The sequence below is a fragment of the Scylla paramamosain genome, chromosome 11, assembly GCF_035594125.1.
Source record: "Scylla paramamosain isolate STU-SP2022 chromosome 11, ASM3559412v1, whole genome shotgun sequence".
Classification (NCBI taxonomy): Eukaryota; Metazoa; Arthropoda; class Malacostraca; order Decapoda; family Portunidae; genus Scylla; species Scylla paramamosain.
Genome location: NC_087161.1, coordinates 26,791,479 through 26,810,842, shown reverse-complemented (window position 1 = coordinate 26,810,842; position 19,364 = coordinate 26,791,479). Strand labels below are relative to the sequence as shown.

Below are 19,364 nucleotides of genomic sequence, written 5' to 3'. Positions count from 1 at the left end.
AACTCTTCACCCTACCCTCACCATTGGCATTGAGAAGCACATTAGGTATTAGCTGGTCTTCGCGGCAGCTCTCCCTTCCTGGGACAAGCCGCTGGTACCCAGGTGGGTAGGGATCACCATCCATGTTCACCAAGAACGGTGGCGGCATGAGGTGTGGTGCCATCTGTGTTTGTTCATCCAGTACGTGGCTGTTGGCATCCCGCATGAGAGGCCGGTAGTCAGTGTGGAAAAACAGCTCCTTAGGAATCTGTGGAGAACCTTTGAGTAAAGACTATGCATTTATACCTATATGCTACTTATGTTATGAATCCTGTAGTTATTTTCAAATTACAGCATTCTTTATTTCCTTTTCAATGTAAGCAACTTTATTTTTTAAATAATGCCTTTGCTAACATAACATTACTACTGTCATTGCAAGGATGAACTGAAAACACAAGAAAGCATGAATATAGAATAAGACCATGTGCCTAAATGACGAAGAAACTTCCACACGAGAATAAAGATAAGGAAAATAGAAAGACAAGCTCAGATTATAGACTGTCTACTACAACCAAATAAATACACACATGAATAAACAAATACATAAATTATCTATAATACAGATGTACACAACAAAATAACTGAAGCATCACTGTACCTGCTTAAATCGTTCACTGTTGGTGATGCTTAAGAGAATGAGGTGTCCATGAGAGTCTGTGGCAGCTATGGAGAAACCATCTGGTGACCATTTGGCATCGAACAGAGCACCATGGCCCTGGCCCTCAATGGTATTCTTGAAGCTCCACACCAGTTCACCAGTAACAATGTCCCATATTATAAGCTGACCTGTTCAGTGATTGGATTAAGTGAGAAGAGGTTGCAAGCAGCAGGAAAAGTTGCAAAATTATATACAACAATAACAAATAAATATATGAAATCGTAAGAAACCAGACAGCATGACATCAAGATCAAAGTGCTTCCACAGATTTTACATGTACTTCTTTACTTGTGTTAACAAATATATGTCATGCAAGTGGGATAGCTACAGCTGAGCACTATCAAGAATCTGGCAATGAAAATCTGACACTATTCAACTCCTATCAATATAAAGTGGATCTGGCATAACTGAAATAGTCTGAATAAGCCAACACTGCACATATGACCAAAATCAAATGCACTGAACAGCAAGTATACAAGTACTGATGAAGAAGGTGTTTGGAGATTGGCAGGACTTACCATCATGGGCCGCTGTGAGGAGCAGACGTGCTTCGTGAGGGTGTGCTTCTATCACATATGCATTATCTTCATGGCCACGAAGAATTTGCTTCAGCTCTCCTGTTTGGCTGTCCCATACTCGCAACCTCTTGTCAGTGCTGGCTGTTATGACGTACTCATCATTCTGGTTCCAGCCCACCATTGTGACTTGCAGTCGACGCACATCTTCCATGGGTGGCCCATCTCTGAAGGGGAGAGCAAAATGAAAATTCAAGAAAAAAATGGTAAAATAAAAGAATGAAAGAACACAGCAAACTAAGGGGAATGTGTCAACATCTAAAACATTAACTATGAGGTCAAGATCAATCACAGGCCACGAGCCAGAAACTGGTTTTGCCAACTCTGTATTTTCTCTTCTCTTTCACTTGAACTTTACATTCAGCAGCAAGTTGTAAGTTCTGCATCACATCATACTCACCCCGGTAGTGTGTTGAGCATGTTGAGAGTGATATTCTTCCAATGTTGGCTCTCATATCGCCAGATAAGGGCAGTACCATCCCTGCTGCCAGACACAAACATGAGTCCTCGGTGGCACCACTGTATGCTGTCCACACGGTCCTGGTGCCGTTCAGACTCCACCAGTTTCTGCACACCCTCCTCTCCCCCAAGCTGGTACACCCTACAGCAGGAGCGGTGGATGGTTAGTGTGATGATACAAGACTACAGATCTGGCTAAATGAAATTGTATTCTAATCAAGATGGTGAATATAAAGGAACCTGCTTATTTTAATGTTAAAGCTTCTATTAAGCTTTTTTAATCTTTTATAAATTCACAACAGGAACTCAAATATCAGGAAATTGACACAAAATGCCTTGATCAGCTCACTCATGCCATTTTCAAGAGGATGCTGGATTACTATTCCTCTTTTTATAATCTATTCTTATTCACAACTAAATAAACAGGAGAAAATTCAAATCATGGATCACAACATCCTACACCTACAAAATCTAATAAAGGAGAACAAAAACATATGCAGCTAACAATAAAAATATGCACATGCAATAGTGATGAGACAATGAAACAATCAGGCCATAAGCTAAGTGCATGTGATACATCAGTCTGCACAGAGCAGCCAGTGAACAAATGTATAAATAATAATTAAGAGAGTGCCTATTACAAATAGTTTATAATTGTTCTTGTTCTTCTAAAGAAGTTTTTAAAAAATTTCAGTATCAACCTAAATCTTACAGCCAAGTTCAACTATTTTATAGTGAAAAGAAAAATCATAGTAAAGAAATGTGCCTCAATTCTGTTAATATGTTTAAACCCAAGCATAAGTAAAACTGACCTGACAAAGTGGTCAGCTCCTCCCAGAGCCAGGAAGTGTCCTCCCTGGCTGAACGAGGCACAGATGAGCTGAGCATTGCCTGGCCGAACCCTCTCATTCACCTTGAGAGGTTTGGAGCTGCAGGAAGGGAGGGTATGGGTCACAACACTTCAAACTTCTTGCCATTGCAATAATGTCTACACAACACCACATGCACAAACCATTTATGCAACAAGTGATCACTAAGCTTGCAAATAAAATAATCATTATCCTATTAACTTAACAAACTTTGCTTGATGAAGAAAACCATTTTTCCAACAAAAGAATTTGTCACACAGTCACTATTCCCATGCTACTTGAGAAGCCAACACAGGGAACAACTCACTCAAATCTGACATCCCCAGCACGGCACACGTAGGTCCAGAAGGCAACACAGCCATCCCCACCTGTGGACACCAGCACCCCCTCATTGTCTGGGACAGGGCAGAACTGGAGTGCTGTCACCATTCCTGTGTGACTGCTTAAAACGGCCACCTGCAAGATTTGGGCACCAGTCAATTACTATATTTGTATGTTTAGTTAACTAAAAAATAGATATTAAAACCAATATCAGTAAAACTATGTTCACACAAACCTTCATTCAGGTTACTCTGTCTTAACTTCCATTTTTTTTGGTTCATATAGTGCAAATCTGCCTCTATCTTGTCCAATAACAGATTCCTTTCTTTCATCACTAACCCGGTGTAGGATGAACATCTGCATTTCTAATTCTATACTGATGCTTCTTGATATTACTTGTGGATTCTCTAAGGTTGAACTTCGCAGTTTCCAACAATCTTTCACCAGAGTTATATCACCACTTCCTTTATCTTCACTGATACAGCATTTCATCAGTTTCCTCTTTATCTTTCACACAAACACTGCTCATAATGCTAGGGTCAGGTCCTGCTCAATGTGGTGCTGGTGGAAATGTATATAGTTAGAGATGTCCTCAGTGTAACACAAACTAATTCGCATCCACTCTGATGCCTCATTCCTTGCCACTCACCGGAGCCAGTGTTTGGAGACTCCACACCCTGATGATCTTGTCACAGGAGCCTGCTGCTATCAAGGTGTTTTCACTGTCTATGGCAAGGTCTGAAATCTCAGCTGAGGCACCTCGTAGAGTAGCAAGGAGTCGCCCATCCATGGTACTCCATATCTTGACTAGGGTGTCATCTGCACCTGTGATGATGTACCTGAAGTGAGATAAAGAGATCAATATACAAACACTTTTAATAACACCCCAAACACTCCTGTGATTTTAACTCCAATCATCACATCTACATATTTTCCTCCACCATGGTAACATGCAATCCTATATACTCAAAACAGTCCACCCTCCAGCAAATTATAATCAAAACTACATTCATCCTCCTGCTATTCTCATGTACTCCATTATTTAACTCTTACTCACTTGTTCTAAATTTCCAACTTTTACACATTCTTAACTCCTGTACAAAGATATAAAATGTAAATCTTACATCACCCTTTATTAAGAAAAACATTCTTAGCCTACTGCTTACTAGGCCTTATTTTCTTTGTCCTTATGGAATCTATTCACAGCCCTCAATTCTTTCCCATCCACACTAAAACTACTTGCCACATTAAATTTCTAACATTCTTGTGATAAAATAACCCCAAATAACAAAATAAAATATCTCCTATTCCATTTTCTAAGAGTCTACAATCAATGCAGCTCTGCCAGCCAGAACCTACCACAGCAGGAGATAACATACCTGCCAGTGCGGTCAAACAGCATGCAATACACAGCTGAGAGGTGGCCAATAGAGCGAAGACAGAGCTGCATGCGGCTGAAGAATTTATTGTTGAGGACATGGGAGCGCCGTAAGGTGGCTCCCACCTCTCGGCCCAGCAAGGAATGAACATGGCAGGGTAACCCTTTTAGCCTCACTGGATCCAAGGCTGCACGTCCCCTGGGTCTGGCCACCACACTTGACACAGTGTTGTAGCTCTTCCACAAATCTGTTACAAAATTGTGTGAGATACATTAAATTAGCATCTGAAAATGCAAGAGAGAGAGAGAGAGGGAGAGAGAGAGAGAATTTTATCATTATAAGTTTTTTTGAAAATGCTTAAAATATATGAACAAAATTATTCATTAAATACAAAATTTGTTTCTTATGGCAAAAACTAAAGATGAAAAGACAGAGACAAAAAAGATGGATAAAACATTGTGGTGGACTAAAACCACTTGTAATTGATGTGGATTTTCAAAGACAAAACATATTAAATAAATCAAATATCAGAACTAACCATCCTGGGTCCGCAGGAGTGACTGTGAGCCAGCCCCAAGCAGTGTGCTGGTTGAGGGGTGAGGTAGCTGCACCAGCTGGTCCATGGCTGGCCCCAACCTGGCCACCATGCGGGCCAGGTGGTCCGACCGTAAATGTTTGTTCTCCTCATCCTGCAAATTCATTCATATTAAAGTTAAAGTTCATGCATCTTACTCGTGCTGCAATGTGAAGGGTCAGTTGGATTCTTGTATAATTATATGAATTCATTATAAAATTTTATTTGCTAGGCAACTTCAATAAGCTAGCAAGAACTAAAACTAATCTTGGAGCCTGCACTGATTAAGCAAGAACTGAGTTTCAATACCTCACCATTCCATGAGGGCAAAATTTACAACACTGAACAAAGCCAGGCAAGATGTGGTAGCACAAACTAAGACTATTCTAAGTCTTGATTATTAGTCAAGCATGCAACAAGAATGAAATATGGAAACCTTATCATTCCAAAAAATGGATCAACCATTGCTGCAACTGCAGTGATTTAGTTCAAAAATGGCATACATATAACAAGCCATTGGAGGTCAACTCATGTCAAGCCATACCATATAAGAAAGCAAGTTATATTCGCTAGGGTAAAGCCCGTACAAAGAATGAACCCCTGATCACTATATGCTAATACCTCACTAATTTCACTCTATACACTATTTCAATAAGAGTGAGTTTGCTTCGGATAAAAACTACATATTATAATGATAGTAGTAGTAGTAGTAGTAGTAGTAGTAGTAGTAGTAGTAGTAGAATTAATAATAATAATAATAATAATAATAATAATAATAATAATAATAATAATAATAATAATAATATTATTATTATTATTATTATTATTATTATTATTATTATTGTTATTATTACTATTATCATTATTATTATAATTATTATTATTATTATTATTATTATTTATTATTATTATTATCACCACCATCATCATTAATGCATCATTATATATTTATACTTTGAACACAAAATACTATACAATATAACACCGTGCCTGTCAGCCAGTCAATAGAAATTAGTGGCGCATTAAAAATTTCTCATAAACGATGATAAAGCACATTTGAATCGTTTGGCGGTCTACACAAATGCCATACCGGCGAACCTAAGTTAAAATAACCATGAACAGGCAACAGAACGCATGGATAGCTATTCCTACATCAGGAATCGTTTTCTCCCTAATCAAGAACTCGTTTATGACGGCGAAGCTTCAGATCTTACAAAATCAAATCAGGAGTTGAGCTACGTGGTACGGAAGGAAATGCGCCTCAACCCAAATTCCTGAGGTAGAGAAATAACCAAGGCCCTGGATTTCCAGTGATTGATCTGCCTATCCGCATCTCCAGTCACCCTACCCCCCTCCACATTCCCCGAAAACCTACAGACCCTGCTTTACAACTAACGTATAAAAAGTAGCGTCACAGGGAACATCATGGCGTACGAAAAATTTCCTTTGTTTGGCGGGAACTTCCACATCGATCGCGAGCAGGCCCCGCCTCCTCCGTGGCTTCAGCCTATCACAAGTTAGCATTTTCCTTTACCATCCGTTTACTCGCGCGGTGACTGGCTGGCACGGATCCACAACACAGGAGTTGCCACTTATTGTTTTTCTCGACATGATATTTACTGATCTTATTGCATCACCATTCCTAGGGATGCTTACAACAACTTCGAAACTTCCGAGGCATGAAAAGAGTAAATTTAAAGTTTCGGTGACCTTGAGCTGGTAATGACGGCTCCCGTCTTCAAAGCGCCGTAAATAGGTTGCCATCAAGTCGCTCGAGTTTCACATTTAACATCAATAATAAAACTTGAATGAAATATATACATACGATGAAAGGTAAACAAAAAATGGAAATGTATGTAATTAAAGAAACAAGATTCATAACTTAGATTGATATAACGATACCTGTCCTAAACTACATAAACAATGAAGATAAACAATTGCATCACAGGAAACAAGACACATATACAAATATGCTTGCAGAATAACATGATGAGGTAGACCAAGTAATTAAAATCGTGTACTTACCCACTGTTCGAAGGTCTTGATGTGTTCATTGCCCAGCCAATCATGTCTCTTGGGCAACAGCTGTAGTTATGCCAAAGAAAAAAAAAGAAAAAATAGTATTAAGTTTGTGAAGTGGACGGAGGAAAGGTAACGGAGGAGCGGGGAGGGAGGGAGGGAGGCCGCAACCCCGCTCCCCCACCCGTCCTCTGCCGCTCTTCCCCGAAGCCTCCACCCTCCACCCCTCCGCTCCCCACACGCCGCTGTGATGTTATTGATATTCAACATTCTTTCAATGTTTCTTATCACTGCAATGGATTACTCCTTAGAACGCACTACTATGACCATTTTTGTGACATGAAGTGCGTTTATGATGAATTTTCAACCCTTGAGCATTAGGATACCTCACACAAGCAAATAAATTACTTAAGGGAATGATTACACTATTTGTAACAAGAATGTTTTCGTGAGGGCGGCGGCAGAGACAAGCACGATGAGCCCCTCTTCTCGCCTCACCTCGCCTTGCTTGCCTCACCTTGTAAGCCCCGCCCCGCCCCGCCCCGCCCCGCAAGCACCACTGATTGAACTTCACTGTAACCACAACATTTGAACTTCACCAAAACAAACACCTCACCACTGGTCACAACACTACGAGTGCGTGGGTGGCCTGACGAGTGCCAGCACACCCCGCCCCGTGGCACTCCACACGGAATCACTCCTCACGGCACTCCACAACAACAACACTGCACGATAACGAATAAACGAGTGGAAACTGTCACTTGGAAGCGTGTGGCGGGGTCAGCGTGGGAGGTCAGCCCCGTGACTGGAGTGCCCCACCCCGCCCCGCCCCCGCCCCGCCGTCCACGTGGTGTTGGTGGTGGTCGGGACTCACCTGGTGGAGCAGCAACTCTCGCCTCAACACCTGCAACACAACACACACACACACGTCAGTGACACACACTCCACCGCCGACTCCTGAGGGCCACCATAAGCACCCAGGACTCGTGAAGATAAATGTAATGCAGTAATAGTACCAGAAGGGCCAGTAGTAAGTTTGGTGTTTACTACAGAAAGACAATTAGGCAAAACAATAAGGCAAGACATACAGGTCACCCTCCACAGCAACACTGCCGCAGCCAGCCACACCCCGCGCCCCGCACACTCACCTGGGTCGCCTCGCTGCAGGGCCCCGCCGAGAGAAACCGCACGATCAGGTAATATAACTCTGGGGAAAAAGGAAAAAGGGAAATATAAGCACACGCCTGGCCTCCATGTCCCTCTCAGCCCTGTCACTCTGCCGCCTCGCGCCACTCACCGATTTCCAGGTTGGTGTGGGAGTGCTTGAGGTCACTGCGAGTCCGGAGTGTGATGGATGCCGGGTCCATAGCCAGAATATGAGGAAAATTCGGGTCCTGGCCCCAAAAAGTCAGCGAGAAGGTCCTCCCGCAGCCTGCATGACGGCCGCCGCCCGCCCCGACGTCACCGCCATCCGCCACGCAAAGTAGTGCCGCGGAGGGACACTTTCCTAACTATTTTCGAAAATATAATGAAGTTTAGGGCTAAAGATGAATGAACATTTGTTTTTCAAGTTACTCAAAGCCCATAGTAGTGATTTATCCTTAGATATTCCGCGAGATGCGATCTATTGTTAACGTTACACACGCCATTTTATTGGCGTCCTCTTATTTAAACTCAACTTAATAATCAATTTAATAAACAGATAGTTATTTGTAGTTATCACCAATTAAGTCCCAAAGTCTGCAAATATGTTCACATTATCCAGTAGCTATGCATATTTAAATGGAAGACAAGTTGTAATGTCACGTACTCTATTGTTGTGTCATGTTTTCAGGATCCCTTATGCCTATATTTGAAGAAAACACGATACAAAGCTGAACTTTATTCACACTTGACAGGTGAAGAGTTTAAAGGGAAGATTTTGGCTGCGTCTGTGAATCTAATATATTTCCGCACTCATGATTCCACATTTGAGGGTATTTATTTTAGCGATCATCGATGAGGTTCTTTCTTCCTCTGTCTCTGCTGCCACTATTATTCCATGGGTGTTATTTATGATGCTTTGCACTTCAACTGCCTTATGACTATTTACATCAGTATCTTTATGACGACATTGAAATAACATAAATTAAAACAATAATATCTTAGCGGCAGACATTTATATGAGGCTAAATTTATGATGAATTCATAGTAATAATAATGTGAGTAAACCTTATCATTTCCTACGGCAACATTTATCCCTCATTTCAGCAGCTAGCCTTCCACGCACTGCACGTGAAGGACACCGAGCTAGGTTGTGGTAACGTTAGTGACCGTGCCCCTCCAACGTTTGTAGGGAAAGTGGGATAAGCGCTCTCGCACCCGTCTATGGTAGGCTAAATATGCGCTTTCCTTTCACTGCAACCCTCAAATATGCCTGCGCACCCCTTCAACGTTTCGATGAAAAATAAAAGAGGTGCTTTCACACCTTCAAACGTTTCTATGGAAGATCTAGAGGGTGGTTTCATATCCATGAAACGTTTCATTGGAAGGTCAAGGGAGTGGTTTCATATTCATGAAACATTTCTATGGAAGGTCAAGGGGGTGGTTTCATATCCATGAAACGTTTCTGTGGAAGATCAGATGAACACATTCATACATCAAATGTTTCTATGGATAATTGGATAGACACTAACAAGTCCATTAAACGTCTATTTATTATATGGTTTTCTAATGCTTTTGATGTTTCTATGTAGATGTGAAACGTTTCTATGGAATGTCAGACTAATCCTTTCACTTAAGAATTCCTCTTCATCACACTTTGGGTGGGCTTTTTTTTTATAGTAGGGTTTTTTTATAGTTGTTTTTTTATTTTTTTATTTTTTTATAGTGGGCTTTTTTATTGGATTTTTGTTGCTCTTGGCCAGTGTCCCTCTTACAAAAAAAAAAAAAAAAAAAAAAAAAAAAAAAAAAAAAAAAAAAAGTTGTCCTGTATCACGGAACTCTCCAAGTAAAACCCATACGAGTATATTGTTTAAACTTTTTTTTATTGCTTAAAAATGTTGATACATTCGACACTGTATACTTGTTGGAGGAATGGTGGTGACACAGGTGCTGTGACAACAGTGGTGGCAATGATGATGATGATAATGATGATGAAAGCATGACATGCTGAAAGGTGAGCGGGTGTGATGGGCGTGGCAATGTGATGGTGAACAGATGTGATGTGAAATAGTAATAACTGTGGTGACCTTGGACAATAATGATGACAGGGTTGTGGTTACAGGTGGGAGACACAATGCAATGCTGTTTCAAAATATACCTCACTTATCTGACAAGTTATTTCATTACATTAACGAAGTGTATCAGTAGTATTATTAAAATAACAGTATATAAATAAAATGACATACTTATCTATACCAGGTTTTCAAAACATAATTATATCACTCAAAAATACAATACCATGTGCCTTGTAGATTTATGTAGGTGTTGATTGATACAGCTTACCTTTTCATATCATCTCAAAAAATATGTATAAAAATTGATGAAGTTTCATAAATCAATAATTTTCTTGTTATTTTGTAGAGGCAACAGCTCTACATAATTATATCCTCTTTAACCTTATAATCCTCACTCATATCCAGGAGGGAATAACAAAGACATATTCAAACTCATGTCTCATGGAATATGTACAAAGTAAACACTAAAAACATGTGTCTGACTAATATATACACTATTTACAGTAATGTGGAGACTGACAGAGCAACACACAGCAGACTCTCTCCCACCAGGAAACTTGCCATGAGCCAGGCCCAAACTCACCACCTCCTGGGCAAGAGGCAGTTGAGTGCAGCACCCCAAGGTTACATGGTCTCTCACTGATAAATTGCAAAGTACAGATAATAATTAAATCTGTAGATCTTCCATTATCTACAGTCAAGAAGAGTACATGAAGAAATGAAGAGCTAAGAAAGCAATATCAAGAGAAAAGAAAGAGGTACAGAAATACTGAGAAAACAAGCAAAATAACAGACAGTGGGTAGAGAATCTTTTGTCCTTATTAATAATTTGTCACATCACAACATTAATATGTTGTTCTATATTGCCAGCTATATAACACATTATGAAAATAAAAAGTTAAATGCCCAAACTGTGTACATTATTTATCACTGTATAAGGAACATAAAAACGGTGTGCCCTTGTCCCAGTAATCTTCACAGTTACCAAGTAAGTTTGTTTTTGTTTTTCTATGCTTTACATTTCAAAATCTAAAATGTTCACATTTTACTAGGTTCTTGCAAGGAAGATTTTCCTCGGATCTGTTAATCAATTAATATACTAGTTCATTTCTAAGCATTTTGATTTGCATTAGATGTGAGAACTAAATAAGCACAAACTTGATCAGGTCCATGATAAAAATCTACATACTGGCCTAACATTCTCGTAAAGAATGTAAACCGAGACAAGGCACCCACATATATATGTATGTATGTACACACACACACACACACACACACACACACACACACACACACACCACAAGAAGCTATATGCCATCTTAAAAAAGGTAATAAAAACACAGTTAACACTAATATGAAGTAGATAAAAAAAGTGCCAACAATGAAAATTCAATGTCTTCACTTGATGGTGTACATATTACTGGTTATTTTCAGATGGTACTTGGCAGTTTGATACCACTGTATGTACTGACCTGCATAGGTGGGCGTTATCGCAATAAATTATCATGATAACAATAAAGGGCTATCAGTTACCTGATAATTATTTTTCCTGTGTTATTGATTCATCGGTATCATCAATACTTTTGGTTCCAAAATGGCAATAATCAATAATTTTAGTCTTTCAAACATGAGCATGTTGAAGTTTTAAACTTTCAAAATTAAATGTAGTTATTTTACTGAAAACAGTACTTTTCATTGGTGAAGAGAGAGGATAAACATTGAATTTGAAATTTTTCTAAGATTTTTGTGAGTTTTCAAAGATAAAGATAAAAATAAAGATCTGGATTTATCAACTTTTTTATTTGAAATATCAATATCATTATCGCTAGTAGCAGAATTTTAGGTTTATCGATTTATCAGTTATTGGTTACTGGGTGATAAATTTATCACCAGTTATTGATTATAATTATCAGTTATTGCTGATAAGGTTATTGTTATCAATTTATTGGTTATCAAGATACATTTTTTTTTCATTATTGCACCCAGCTATGCTGATCTGTAACTACTGGGTTCAGAGTGTGCTTTTATCCCCATATGACAAAGAGGCTTTCTTTAAGATCTACCCCTTTACAGTATGGTTTACCTGGGATTTATTTTTCTGCATATAAATATGATATGACTTTAAACACATACTTACATTCTTACAGTTGATAGTGTTAAATGGTCTAGTTTTGTAAGTTAATATTTTGAAGTAACAATGTTCTATTTTCCCTCTTATGGATTGTTCTTTCATAAATATTGATATATATCTAATATTTATATTGTAAATCATTATGGGAAGAGGTAGTAGGCACCTGCTGAAATGATAATTACTCCCAGTGATGTCTAAAGGATCACTGGATCAAGGGGGTGCTGTGAACTTATCATTAAACCCAGTTATGACCTCACTGAATGTTTCCCTTTGTGTCTCACAACGCAAGGAGGGCAGTCATAGCCTGCCCTCTAAAGACAACTCTCTTCCCTCACACAAAACTGCAAACACCTAATTACACTCACACCCTTCACTTAAAATTCAAAATTATCATGGCGACTCCTACACCAGCCTCGGAGTCCCCATCTGGAGAAGGAACCACAAATGTTCCCAGGTTGGACTGCTCTTCTAATATCGACCCTAAGTGTCTTGACACCCCACCCTCAACTTTTTCTTCATTAACTTCTGAAACATCTTAGATCTAATTTTCAATCTATCGAACACCAGCTTTCCTCTATTAAACCTCATCTTCTTTTCCTCACTGAAAGACAGGTGTCTGAGACAACTGACAGTAGCCCCTTTTCTGTTCCCTCATACTTTCTCTATCCTCATTTTCAATCCAAAGCTGGATGTTGCATTTATGTGTGCACCGACTTAAACTGCTCTCATGCCCATGCTCTTGAACCTTCAGAGTTTTCCACCATCTGGCTACAACTACAGAGTCACTCTCAAACTAAATTTATCTGTGCTGTATACCTCTCACCTAACTCCTCTTACTATAAGAAATTCTTTGACTACTTAACTTCCAAAGTACAGCACATTCTAACTCAATTCCATTTTGTGGAGATCTCCATTCTTGGAGACTTCAATGTTCACCACCAGCTTTGGCTTTCCTCTCCCTTCAGTGACCATCCTGGTGGCCTAGCTTTCAACTGTTCCTCAGGGTTCTGTCCTGTCACACACTCTCTTATTATTCACCAATGACCTTCTAAACCAAACTTCTTGTCTTATCCACTCCTACGATGATGATACCACCCTGCACTTTTCCACGTCTTTTCAAAGACATCCAACCCTTCAGGAAGTAAACAGTTCATGCAGGAAAGCCACAGAACACCTAACTTCTGATCTTTCTAAAATTTCTGACTGGGGCAGAGCAAACTTAGTATTGTTCAATATCTCAAAAAACTCAATTCCCCCATCTATCAACTCAACACAACCTTCCAGACAACTATCCCCTCTTCTTCAGTGACATCCTCTTTTACACTGAACATCCTCAAGAGGGAGGTTTCAAGACATTTGTCCTTCAATATTTGATTACCACTCTGACTCTGTTCTGGGACTGGCATCTCAGTGGACTTTTTTTTAATTGGCATTTTGTTGCCCTTGGCCAGTGTCCCTCTTAAAAAAAAAAAAATAAAATAAAATAAAATATAAAATAAAAAAAAAATCCTGACAAAATATGAATTATGTACATATGTGCAATCTGAAAAAAGATTCCTCCTATCTTTGATGTTTAGAATTTATTTCAGATATTGCCAGTCACCTGTGCAGCAATGTTGCAAGAAAAATGTAACAAAGGAATATACCAAAAACTGCACTCCTCAGAGAGAAGTGACCAAGGGGTGAGGATGGCTTTATCCTTAAACTGAGTGTCATCATTGTGGAAAAGTAAGGTAGATACATGACACAGAGCAAGTCAGAGAAGTCACAGGGGAAATGGGATGATCATGAGAGGTGATGCAGTAACAAGTGTTATTGAAACACCAAGATGGAATTTTTTCCTGTAACAATTCAACTTGATCTTTGTTACAGCAAGACAAATAATCACTGTATTATTCTTGTAATTACATTATCTTACACTGAAATTTCAATAAATTTATATCATATAAAAATTAGAAAGAATGATATTTCAGTAATACACTGAGCATTAGTGTAACAGCAATTTCTCCTTGTCACAATGGCTGATGATCATATAAATCCACGATATTCAGTTGCAATATGAACTGCATGGTGATAAAACCTCTCACCTGATGCAGAGTGAGAAGTACAACACCACCTGATGCTCATGATTTGTGCTCACTTTTTTTAGGATAAACTGGCCTTCAAAACTATCTATCTCTGAAGGGATAAGTCCATCCTTCTGTGTCTGCTGGTCATTCATGTGGTAAGGATGTTACAGTTGGCAGATGGAGATGAGCAAAATATTGAAGTCACTGCATTTTTCATCTTCTCCACAATATCATCTGTAAAGAAAAAAGCACAATTTAAATCAATGAAGATTTTTAGGTTCTTGTACAAATATTATCTCCTTTTACATAATTATTCCCCCCTCTCTCTCTCTCTCTCACACACACACACACACACACAAGTACAAGGAACATCTAAATACTCAGTAGGAGATACAGCACAGACAAACAAGTATCTTGCCTCTCCTAAAGTTTGGCCCTCAAAATATCTTTCCCAAAGTTTCTGATCAAAATATCATCAAGATCTTCATTTTTACAATAAAAGCCAACAGTAAGCACTTATCATGATCATTAGCAGCACCATCAAAAGCTAAAAATGGATTTCTTGGACATCAAATGTATGCACCGACCAGTGACAAATGTATGGCCCCACATGAAGGGAAAAGATCCAAGATTCTTCTACCCAAATAAGTCTCATAAACACAAAACATTCCAAGCTAAAGGAAAACAAAATATTAGGATATGCATATTAAACCCAATTGTGACCTCACTGAATGTATCTGATTTGTGGCAAAGGCTGACATGTATGAGCATACATCATACACAAGTGTGTGCTATACATGTCTGACAAGTGACAAGTTGATGATATGAAGAGGAAGTGAAGAAATACATTCTGAATCACCATTACTCAGGGAAAAATAATATCTTGAGGCAGCAGTTGTGAAAAGATAAGCCAACTGTACAATTTTATGTAATCTTTGAGAGGAATCACAAATACATGCACAGTACTAATAAATATGATGATACGGCTGTCTCACAGAAGGTATACTAACCATCACAACCAGTAGTATAGATCTTTGCAAACTGTTGCTATTTTAACCTAAACCTCATGCAACATTTGCAATAAAATCAATACCTACCTACTGTACAATGGATTTATGCCAAGAGGCTACTGTAACTAAGCATCTTACATAAGCAGTCATCTGTGATCAAAACTGATCAATGTCAATATGAAACAGACCTTCCAAAACAACAGAGATAATTAATGAGGTTATACAGAAAAGTATTGTTCTTTTAAGAGTTCTTGACCACTTCAGAGTGCATTACATATTATATTTGATCTTTCCTCTTTTACCAGTAATGTTTATCATTACTATCTACTACAAATGTAGTGACAGTTTCTTGGAAAAAAAAAAAGCCTGTTATACACCTAGAACAGTTTCTTGCCACCATATTTCTATCAAATTGTGAAGAGTTACTCCTGTTTCTATGTACTGTGAGGAACATATTAGATAACACAAATTCAAGAAATGCATTTAACTCACCATAATCTTTTTCCTCTGGTCCACATGGCAGTGCTTGGCTGAGGTTATCTGCAGGCAAGAAATGAAACTTTGCTGATCTTAGATTAAAAGAATGCAACACAAAAATATAGAAGTGATAAAGCAGGAGAGAAGCTTTGATTTATGTAAATAGTATAAATAAATATTAAATGCTTTGCAAATAAATGCAAACCAAATCACAATGTTGTTACAGAGAAGTGAACTGCATGTAAGGCTGCCTTAAGGCCTACAGTCTAAATTGGGTATTTTCTACTCACATAAAACAAAAGTATACACAAATTAACAACTTTTACAAATAATAATGTCTTACCAAAGAGGTGAGAAATCTTGATATTGAAATCCTCATTCAACTCTAAATCTCTGTTACAGCTTTCTTCCTGCTGGGAAACAGCCATACTGATTTCTCCTGCAGCAGTCAAGAGGGGTGGCAACAAGTGTTCACGTGTCCATGCCCAGCCCTGCCATCTTGCCAGCACTACTATACTGGTGGCTGCTCCCCATTGCAAATCCCTCTTCTTCTCTGGATCTAATAAAGTGACTAGATTTTTTATAAGGGGAGCTGGACTTTGTGGAGGCTTCTTCACCTTCAGATGTTGGGCCAGCCACTTGGTGAGGTCTGAACGCACTCCTGGCTGCCCAACCCATGCCCCGTAATGGGCCAACCAGACTACCACCTGCTCCAGTCCTGACATCACTGTGGAAGGATATCATCATTTTAACATCTCAAAGAGCAGGGAACAAGAATAACATCCACAGCTACTATACACATCCATACCATACAATGCACAGAACTGACTTCAGCAAAATTGATTTTTCTGCAAAACCACTAAATCATCTTGTGACTGAAATGTCTGCACAACTATCATGAACAGTCTAAAGCAAAATTTTAAATTGTTTAAGGCTGATGAAAATGTTTTGTTCAAGTTTATTAATGAGAAAATAAAATCAGATTAAATAAACTAAATAAGATCTTAAAATGCAATTAATCTATAATTAATGCTCAAGTGCTTACAAGTTTACCATGGTTATCATTCCATGGTTAGTGCTCTTCTGAGCTTGTTAAATGAATGCCTCTCCCATCTCCCACAGCCACAATGCATATGACATTCTATTTGTATCTACCCTACTAATTCAAGAGTTAACCAGCATCTTTGCTCTTTCATCCCTCTCAGTGTTAAGCTCTGGAACTTTCTGCATGTTTCTATTTTCTGTAATACAACTTGAACCATTGCAGGAGTAAGGCATCAAGACTTCTCCAAAACTAAATAATTTGGTGCAACTGGAATTACACATTAAGTTGATTCCTCTGGAAATGATAAAGTATGAGTGTTAAATGTTGGCTCATGCCACATCTTGTAATATATGGGTGCAAAATTCTCTGATATGGAGAAAACTGTTACATTTAAGATTCTAATATGTACTGGTAAACTAATTTGCATATTCTAAAGCTGTATATATTATGAAATCTTCCTCCTCCTCCTCCTCATCATCATCACTATCATACACTAACTACTTTTTTTGAGTGAACATTAACATATGCTTACTAAGAGTTGCTCCATTATCACTTAGAATTAGCACAAACTGTCTAATCTTCAGCAGTCTCACCTCTGTGTTGCATGAACTTGCAAAATATTCTGTAAGAAGTGGTGGCTGCTGTCAGCAGGGCCAGGTGAATAGCACCAGGATGATGGAATAGCAGGTCAACCAGGAAGGTTCTGGCCCTCCTCCACTCTTGGCCTGCCTTGGCCTGGCCATCAATGGAGGCTGAGGCAATGTACCAAGCTGTGAGGCTGGCCAGGCTGTGGAGCTGGAACATGAAAAAAGAAATTAGCCATGAGACAGATGAACTGATGTAACAAGCCTTCAGAAACAGAAAGATGTAAATCAGTCTAAAAAAGATACCAACAAAGATTATAAAGAAACTTCTGGAAAGTGATTATGTAAATAAATACATACATACATACATACATACATACATACATACATACACACATATACTCAATCATATGGATTCTCTTCAAAAACTGAAAATTTTATGTGAATCCTGACCGTGATCTTGATGTCTGGCTTGCTTATGATGGCTTGAATGGCTCTGAGTAAAGCATTGTGGAGGCCACGTGGATGGTGAGGTGTGAGTCGCTGCTCCATTATGCAAACCACCTGAAACAGTCGGTACAGCTTTGGGGGCAGGCTGTTAGGGTGCTTCTGAGGCTCCAGTGGGTCTGCACACATGATGCACTTCAACACTAACCTGGAACATGAAACAGTCAACATTTAACTATGTCATATTTTCTAAAAGTAAGTAATTACTCTTGGAGTAGTTTCAGTATGAGTGTGTGTGTGTGTGTGGTTGTATTTACCTAGTTGTGAAATACAGGACAAGAAGCACACTAGGCTCGTGCTGTCCCTTCTCCATATTGACTTTTATCTAGATTTTCTTTAAATTTATGAATTTATGAACTGCACACACAGTCTTATCCTTAAGTTCATTCCACACTGTAATACTTCTTTGTGGGAAGCTGTTTCTTAATGTCTCTTCTGCAAACACTCTTTTTCAATTTCCTTCCATGTCCTCTTGTGTCTCTCATATCTGGTATCGAGAGGTCTTCTCTGTCCAACTTTTCCATTCCTTCCAATATTCTATATAATGCTATCAAATCACCTCTTTCCCTCTTTTTTTTTCTAGTGTAGTCAGGCCCAATCTCTTCAGCCTTTCCTCATAACTATATTCTCTTAAGCTTGCAGGGATTTTAGTTGCAGCTCTCTGAATTCTTTCGAACTTTCTTGTATCCTTTTTCAAACTTAGCAACCACACTAATGTTGCATACTCCAATCTCAGACATATCATCGTTGTTATCAGTTTTTTTTATCATATCTTCATCAATATAGGAGAATGCTATCTTGATGTCTCTTCTGGGCAGAACTTTATCAAATGCTTTTCTCAGATCTAAGTATATGCAGTTGGCCCATCCATCTCTCTCTTGCACTATATCTATTACTCTTGAGTAGAAACTTGTCAAATTCGTAACACAAGATCTTTCTTTTCTGAAGCCAAACTGTTTCTCTGTTATCACCTTGTTGTCTTCTAGGTATTTCACCCACCCGTTCTTGATAATCTTTTCACAAATCTTCATCACCACACTTGTGAGCGATACAGGTCTATAATTTAATGGATCTTCTTTACTTCTGGTCTTGTGAACTGGGGTAATATCTGTTTTCAATCTATGGGTACTCTACCTTTTACCAGGGTGGTGCTAATTATATTGTGCAGCACTGAGACTAATTGTAAGCTACACTCTTTTAAAATCCAACTTGATACCCCATCAGAACCCATTGCTTTCCTTACATCCAGGTCTTCCAACATATTCTTTACTTCTTCTACTGATGTTTTAATCTCCTTTAGGTCGGTCCCTTTTTCTAACGCTGTCCTCTCACCTCTGAAATAATTTTTCTTAGTAAATATAGAGTGGAAGTATCTGTTAAACATTTCAGCTACCTCTTCTGGGTCATCCACTGTCTCTTCTCCAGCCTTT

At 38.8% G+C, this 19,364-nt stretch overlaps 2 protein-coding genes across 5 annotated transcripts in view; both read right to left on the bottom strand.

Moving 5' to 3' along the window:
- The window catches only part of LOC135105142 (PH-interacting protein-like), a 28,800-nt gene extending 20,437 nt beyond the window's left edge, over positions 1–8,363 (bottom strand). For 3 of the 4 annotated variants that reach the window (XR_010270721.1, XM_064013191.1, XM_064013193.1), the window contains exons 1-13: positions 8,191–8,363; positions 8,042–8,100; positions 7,768–7,797; positions 6,900–6,959; positions 4,839–4,989; positions 4,301–4,547; positions 3,571–3,760; positions 2,908–3,056; positions 2,544–2,660; positions 1,673–1,873; positions 1,216–1,439; positions 638–825; positions 22–247 (exon numbers count right to left, since the gene is read on the bottom strand). Coding sequence is in view for 3 of the 4 variants with exons in the window: in XM_064013191.1 (XP_063869261.1) it covers positions 22–247; positions 638–825; positions 1,216–1,439; positions 1,673–1,873; positions 2,544–2,660; positions 2,908–3,056; positions 3,571–3,760; positions 4,301–4,547; positions 4,839–4,989; positions 6,900–6,959; positions 7,768–7,797; positions 8,042–8,100; positions 8,191–8,260 (1,912 nt within the window). In the remaining variant the exon portion in view is untranslated. Of the gene's footprint in view, positions 1–21; positions 248–637; positions 826–1,215; positions 1,440–1,672; positions 1,874–2,543; positions 2,661–2,907; positions 3,057–3,570; positions 3,761–4,300; positions 4,548–4,838; positions 4,990–6,899; positions 6,960–7,509; positions 7,646–7,767; positions 7,798–8,041; positions 8,101–8,190 lie in introns of those variants that run through there. The other variant, XM_064013192.1, reaches the window with a different exon arrangement.
- A 1,542-nt stretch (positions 8,364–9,905) lies between these two features.
- LOC135105141 (titin homolog) overlaps positions 9,906–19,364 on the bottom strand; it is a 31,359-nt gene continuing 21,900 nt past the window's right edge. The window contains exons 9-13 of the mRNA XM_064013190.1: positions 17,881–18,082; positions 17,437–17,638; positions 16,142–16,525; positions 15,814–15,861; positions 9,906–14,545 (exon numbers count right to left, since the gene is read on the bottom strand). Of these exons, the coding sequence (XP_063869260.1) occupies positions 14,460–14,545; positions 15,814–15,861; positions 16,142–16,525; positions 17,437–17,638; positions 17,881–18,082 (922 nt within the window). The 3' untranslated portion in view covers positions 9,906–14,459. The remainder of the gene's footprint in view (positions 14,546–15,813; positions 15,862–16,141; positions 16,526–17,436; positions 17,639–17,880; positions 18,083–19,364) is intronic.